General features: G+C 48.0%; 1 protein-coding gene across 1 annotated transcript in view; it reads left to right on the plus strand.

Moving 5' to 3' along the window:
- The window catches only part of adgra1b (adhesion G protein-coupled receptor A1b), a gene marked incomplete at both ends in the record, with an annotated part of 126,362 nt that overhangs the window by 46,721 nt on the left and 72,141 nt on the right, over nucleotides 1–7,500 (plus strand). The window contains 5 exons of the mRNA XM_080849495.1: nucleotides 695–859; nucleotides 1,994–2,195; nucleotides 2,528–2,677; nucleotides 4,396–4,557; nucleotides 5,172–5,375. Of these exons, the coding sequence (XP_080705621.1) occupies nucleotides 695–859; nucleotides 1,994–2,195; nucleotides 2,528–2,677; nucleotides 4,396–4,557; nucleotides 5,172–5,375 (883 nt within the window). The remainder of the gene's footprint in view (nucleotides 1–694; nucleotides 860–1,993; nucleotides 2,196–2,527; nucleotides 2,678–4,395; nucleotides 4,558–5,171; nucleotides 5,376–7,500) is intronic.

Here is a 7,500-nt window from a genome sequence, read left to right on the forward strand (position 1 = left end):
AAAGAAAAAGATAATTGGCATTAAACATATGCTCTCTGAAGTCTGAGCTAAAGCTGCTATCGTAAAGAATTAAAGGCTGTTAATAATTGATTGGTTGGAATCCCTAGCATTCATCACTTCATATTTTCTCAGCTTCGTGTTTGAGTTGCATCACTGCATATGTTTCGTGATACGAATTTATGTGCCTAATTTATATACCTATTTACTATGCATGTAGTACTAAGTACAAAATATACACACGAATTTGTACATACAGTATGCCTTTTAAGCTCTAGCTCTAGCTGGACTGACTCACACTACTGTCAACTCTAAATAATAGATCTCTGTAGGCCTTTTATCTAGCACAAGTTGAGCATTTCTCCTTAGGGCTTTACACAGTTAGGGCTTCACAGTCTACACTTGAGCATACCTAGCTGGCCCTTTGGCCTTTCACACGTTTGTTTCATTAGTGTCGGTAATGTTCTCATGTTCCCTGTCTTTTACAGAGAAGACTTCCTGGTTTTTACACTGAAAACTAATTTATTTTCTCTCAGTGTGTGTTCAATTATTCAGCCGGCGACCTCCCTTGTTCCTTCGATTGTGATTACCAGAACAATCACGGACACACACACACACACACTCATTAGCACCATGTGGTCCACTTCTGCTCCTCGATGGCGTGATGCTCACAGTCCGCCTTGTCTCTGTCCCGCAGCGAACTCATCCTGTCCAACATCGATGTCAGCGCTTCCGGCATCTGGCAGTGCCACGTGAGCAGTTCCCGTGGCAACAGCACCCGGCACATGGAGATCGTGGTGCTGGAGACATCGGCGCCGTACTGCGCGGCGGAGAGAGTCAGCGGTAACAAAGGAGACTTCAGGTGGGATGTGAGAGAATGCTGAATGAGGACGGTGTTTATTAAACAACATCAAACCATTGCCGTTTATTAGATTAGATTAGATTAGATTCGATTCGATTTTGTCCTTTGACCAAATAAAATGTGATGAAGGGATGTTTCATCCTTGATCAGAATCTACAATAAACTACCTGATATATTAACCAATATATATAAATCCTGATTATTCATATATCCTGATGATAGTATACACGTACATTAAACACAGAGTATCCATTGCAGTTAAGGAGAGAAGCCCTTGAGAGAATGTAAGGTAGCTTTCGAAAAATCCTTCCACTGAACTCCCAATACAGACCTCAGTGAACATGAAAGAGAAACTAACTGTGAACCTCTGAGAGTGTGTCTGATGGAGTTGCTTTGCTGTGGGAGCGAGGCACCTCTGGAGCAGTATTTCAGCTGCCCAGCGAAACTAATGAGCTGGAGCCAGGATGTGAGGCCAAGTCTGTCTGCCGGCCAGACGTGTTATTGTCATCATTGTTGCTCTTTGTTCTTTTTGTTGTTATTGTTAGTGTTGTTGTTGTTGTTGTTGACTGCATTCTGTCGTTATTCCTCTGTATGTCATGCCTAATCACGAGTGCACTGAATGCACGAGTGGACGCATGCACGTCTCTGCCGACTGGAAATGTAATGGCCTGGAAAACGAGTCTCGCTTTTAGTCTGAGGAAGAAATTAGTGGCATATATTGCTTAAGTGACCACTGTGCCTGGATGACAAAGGAACAAAGCAGAGGAAGATGCTTCATGTTTTTGTGTTAGTGTGTGTGTGTGTGTGTGTGTGTGTGTGTGTGTGTGTGTGTGTGTGTGTGTGTGTTTTCAGGAGAATGGGTTGAAAAGAATTCATGGTACCTTAGCTTACTGTTTTTGTTTACTCTCTCCTTTTTTCTCTCTGTCTCTCTGTTTCTTCCAGTTTCAAGTTTTATTGTATGTGTCTCTGTCTTTAGAACTTTTCAGTATGTATTGAGGTTTTATTCTCCTGAAATTCTCTGAAGTTTTGTTTGAGATTCAGTATTTTATTGTGAAATGATTTTGTTTCATACCTGTGTGTGTGTGTGTGTGTGTGTGTGTGTGTGTGTGTGTGTGTGTGTGTGTGTGCATACAGATGGCCTAAAACCCTGGCTGGGATCCTGGCCTTCCTTCCCTGTGCTCCCATACATCACCCAGCCCCACCTGGCTCTAGCGCCACCTTGCTGAAGAAGAAGGCGTGGCGTCGCTGTGACCGGTCCGGGCGCTGGGCAGAGGAGGACTACACCCAGTGCCCTTATGCCAGCGAAGTGACGCGCGCCCTTCACCAGCTCACACAGGTACAGCGCACTGCTACACATCTCCAGGGGTCCCTCACATGCAGTCTCTGTACTGGGGGATTTTTACCTGTTACTGTGGAGCACAGGCAAGGATAATCAGATGATACTTCATATATTAAGGGGTTGAGAAAATCCACCACAGTTTTAGTGAACCTACTTCAGGTGGGTTTCTTATCAGGGACACCCACACTTTTACACACACACACACACACTCAGACTCACACACACACACACACACACACACACACACACACACACACACTCACACACACACACACACACACACTTTCAGGGGTGCATAACATTGTGTGCTGTTGGGCCCTTCTCTTCAGACGGCAGTGAACAACAGCAATGCCCTCACCCTGGCCCAGCAGCTGGCCTCCTTCACCAGCCGGGCTGCGCACTTTGGTGACGTGATGGACGTCATCTTCGTCACACACCTTGTGGAGAGGATCACGCGGCTGGTGGGCCGAATCCCGGAGGTACGTCAACACCCAGGAGCCAAAGAGCTAAAGGACCACAGCGTCTACGAGGCATACTCCATCATCTCTATCTCCTCGCTGATATACTGAATGAGTTGAATATTTGTCAGTCAGACAGACAGACAGACTCTCGTCTCTCGTCCAGGCTCTAGGACTGCCACCTACAACTAATTCCGTTTGGCTGGTTTCAGATTAGTGAATAATTTTCTTTTGAGCACAGAGACAAAGTACTCAGTCAGTTGTCAAATTAAATATGCTACATATGACAAGTACACATTTAAATAGTGTTTACAGCCTTGTGGCTGTAGTCAATAAACAGACTGAACATACTGGCGTGCACAAAGGCCTGTGCCTTGGGGCACTCGAGCCCTACACTGGGAGCCTCTTGACAGGCCTTTTAAATCATTTCCCCCGCCCGGTCTGGAGCCACCCCACCTTAACAATCATTCCATGTTCACACCAGCCATTTCTGCCACATTAACCAGCACAGGCGTTAGCCTTGAGTTCAGAATGAGCTCATCACAGGCGTAATCATCACCTACACCCACATGTGTATTACACATGTATAAAAATAAGCAAACAGAGAATTGCTACAGAGAAATAGCAATTCAACATACAGTTATTGTCATTATAGTCGTTCATCAAAGGTCATTAAAGTCGTTCGTTAAACAAGACATTCAGGATGAGTAATAAATCACATGTGTTGAGAAAGGGACAGAAACCAAGAGAAACCGCAATTCGATTGCATCAGTGTGACACAGCCTGCTTAGGTGCCACATAGTCACAATGACATTCCCATTGACCCATGCTAATGATCCAGAGAAAGTTCCAGATAATTTCCTTGGGCGTGGGAGTTTAGTGATCCAGCGGACCACACAGCCAGGCCCGGTGCCTTGTCCTTTCTGAATGACAGGCCTGCTCGTTGTCTTGGTTCCGCATCCAAAATGTCTGACCCTGGGTGCTAATTTTCGGGAGTTGCCATCAGCGCAGCAATCTGCTACCATGCAATTGTGGGGAGGCTCTCCACGTCGTTAGTCTCTATTTTGGGCCCCCGAGCGTGTCGTGCACACATGTGCTCAAGCTGGCTTTTCTGGAAGGTTCCTTCAGAGAGGATTGGCGGCTTCCCGGGGGCCAGCTCCTGATCATTGAGAGCTGTCGGCTTGAACACTCCAAAATTTCAGGCTTCCTGTAGGAAGCTGTTGAGGAGCTGGCGTCTGGATGAAGGCACCAGCCTCCGTGTGGGAGTCATTTAGGTTGGGAGGATGGGGTGTGTGTGTGTGTGTGTGTGTGTGTGTGTGGGGGGGGGGGGGGGGGTGTTACATCAACTGTGCCTTCAAGGAAGGGAGCCATCTTACCCCACTGTGAGCTTTTCTCTCCCCTCCTATTATCGCCTCTGAATCCCCACATCTCCCTTTTATGTCTCGCCTCCCTGAAATGAAAGTGTTGCGCTGAACACCCGCAGGCCCCAGTGCCACTGACTCAAATATCATGTCTCCTTTGGCAATCCTGACCATCATTAAATCTATCTAAAGACCAAAAGGAGTCTCAAAGGACTCTGGTGATGATGATGATGATGGGCCCCTTCTCTCTGTGTGTGTGTGTGTGTGTTGTCCAGCTGGCGGACTTGGTGTAGGACATCGCCAGTAACGTGATGTTTGTGTGTGTGTGTGTGTGTGTGTGTGTGTGTGTGTGTGTGTGTGTTTGTTTGTGTTGTCCAGCTGGCGGACCTGGTGTGGGACATCGCCAGTAACGTGATGCTGGTGGAGGAGCACATCCTGTGGATGGCCCAGACGGAGGCCAGGGCCTGCACGCGCATCGTCCAGTGTGTGGAGCGCGTGGCCGACCTGGCCCTCTCCTCACACACACCGCTCATATCCAAGGTGGGCCGTGTGTGCATGTAGTGCCGTACACCAATCACTCACAAACACACACACACACGTTCACTTTCTCTCTGTCTCGCACACAAACCAACTGTCTCAGTTCACATACAAACATACTCAGTGAAAGGCATTTGAAGGACACATGTGCACGCACACACACACACACACACACACACACACACACCCACACACACACACACACACACACACACACACACTTAACATACCTTCTCACATGAACGTGGCTCAACATGTCACATTCTGAGCATATATACCAACCTTACGTCTGAATAAATAGAGAGCTTGGATGTTGGATGTTAGATGCTGTTTTGACGTTGTAGGACAAGCGAGTCGCTCTGCTCTGTTTATTCCATGGAATTATTTTTGGAAGTGAGACCTTCATTCCTTTCATTGCCCTGAAAAACAAATGATATTTATTCTCCTCTCGCAATTACTAGACGGGAAAGTAGGTTAATTCTCTCTCAAACACAAGCTCATTCTCTCTCTCTCTCTCTCTCTCTCTCTCTGTCTCTCTTTTTCTGTCTCTCCCTCAACTGTGTGCATGCACTCTTTCCTTCTCACTCACTCTCCCTCTGCTCTGCTCCCCTCTGTAGGTCTCTCCCAACATAGCTCTGGAGGCTTTCCTGGTCAAGCGCTCCAATCTGATTGGCCTGTCCTGCATGGCGGTCCAGGGTTCGCGCCACGGGCCCCCGGCTGGCCCGGCCGCTCGCGAGGGGGGGGAGTTGGCAGACACACTGCTGAACTTTAAATGTCAGCCCATCAACACAAGCAGCTCACCTGCAGGGCAGCTCAGCAAGGTAAGGGTTTAAACAGCGTCACTGTAATCACTACAGGCCAGTTGGAAAAGAAAAGTGTGGCGGGGGGGTTGGGGGAGGGGAGGGGAGGTGGGCTTAGGAGGGAGAGAGTGGAGAAGAAAGCCTGAGGCTGTGGTTGCATAGTCAAAAAAGAAATGACATCCTGCGTCCTCTCCTAACCGCTTTTCCTTGACCTCGATGGAAAACATCATGAGGCCAAGGAAAGATGTGAAAGATGTGAATTCATGAGGGCTTAGGAAAAGACCGCCGCGGTGCTAAGAGACCCAACTGCACTTACATTGGACTATGTAATTATGTGATGGATGGATGTTATTGATGTGGGTCATGTTGACAGTTTGTTGTTGCTGCCGCAAAGGGTTGTGGGACGACATTATCTCCTTTCCTTTGGTAAAGGATGGTCCAGAGTGCCCCTATGCTAGGGAAGAAAATGAAAGGAAGCAGGGACGCACCTTTCCTTTAGCATTTAGTGAATTCATCCAGCTCTTATCATGGCTTCCACTCAGACAATTCCAGGTCATTTCACTCCACTAGGAACCTTAAAGGACTACTGGATCACAGCTCAAGACTGTAGCGGAGGGAAAGAGTCTATCCACCCATGTACACAAAACACTCACCTGTTACAATACGTCTGAATTTCATCCTGGTTCATCTGAAGTTGAATGGGCAATGCAAAGGTCAGCTACTCTGCTAGAATCCCTGCTGTGATTGTGTATTTACAGCAATGTTAATGAAGCTCATTGTGCATGAATGGGTTGTTATCATCGCATCGTTCACCCTCGGCTGTAGATATAGTCAGCTTCTCCTCTGTCTCCCAACATTTAATCAAGCCAAGATTTTAACAGAATCATTTGTCAGAATGAGGAGCACCAGAGGTACACAGTCAGGGAGTGTGTGTGTGTGTGGAGTGTGTGTCTGCCTGTTTGTGTGTGACTGTGTTTCAGAGTGTGTCCCTTGTTGTGTCTCAGCTGTTGGGGTGAGCCTGTAGTCTATTACTCTCTGTGTTGACGTGCTCCTCTCTCTCCGCTGGGCACTGGACTCGTCAGGTCCACAAATTTAGCTGCAGGCGAGGAGAGGAGAGAAGAGGAGAGGGAAGGAGAGGGGAGAAGAGGGGATGGGAGTCTGGGAAGGTAGACCACTCCCTAACTGATGGATGCTGTGTCCTTGCGTCCCTGTCACGCCAAACTGCCCGAGTCCCGTCGCCTTTTCACAGGCCTTCGGCTTGCGGTGATGAATGCCAACGGCTGGCATATGCAAAGACCAGGGGGAAAGACAGAGGCTCGGCCTGGCTATTTTTCAGTTTATATGTCCACAGAACACTTGTTTTTCTGTCTTTCTGTCTGTGTGTGTGTGTTTTTTTGTTAGACCCGTGAGTGTGTGTGTCTTTTTGTGAGGTGTGTGTGTGTGTCTTTTTGTGTGGCTTGTGTGCTTGTGTGCTTGTGTGTATGTGTGTGTGTGTGTGTGTGTGTGTGTGCGGGGGGGGTGTCATCCATTAGCCTGCAATGTAGCCTCATCATCAGCTGTTATAAAATGGTCTGATGAAGAGGAATATGGAAGGAGCAGTTCTCTGGAGGCAGGCCTGATTGAACGAGTCCGTTTGATTGACAGGCCAGAGAGGAGAGAGGCGGCAGGCCAAAGAGGATAGGGTGAGAGAACAAGAGTTTGAGAGGGAGAGGAGGATGACAAGGGGGAGGGGGGACAGTGCCGAGCACTTTTGTCTCTTAACTAGAATATCTCTCAGACAGTAGGGGAGAGAGAGAGAGAGAGCAAGAGCAATAGAGAGAGAAAGAGAGAGAGAGAGAGAGAGAGAGAGAGATAGAGCAATAGAGAGAGAGAGAGAGAGCAAGGGAGAGAGAGTAGGAAAGACAAGGAATGAATGCAAGCGCTCAGTGGGCCCGGTTGGGCTGGCGTCCTCTCCCTCTCCCTGCCTGAGATTTCTTCCACCCTAGTAATCAACCTAAATTACTATTCCCATGTAAAGCCTGGCTGCGTGCGTATGAATGTACAGCCCCATCTATGGATGCACTGGAATGAGACACGGTTGACTGGCTTTCTCAGGCCCAAGGACTGCAAAATAGAATCTGAGGAGCCATAGTTGTGCTGATGCACT

This window comes from Sprattus sprattus (assembly GCF_963457725.1).
Source record: "Sprattus sprattus genome assembly, chromosome: 12".
NCBI classification, from domain to species: Eukaryota; Metazoa; Chordata; class Actinopteri; order Clupeiformes; family Clupeidae; genus Sprattus; species Sprattus sprattus.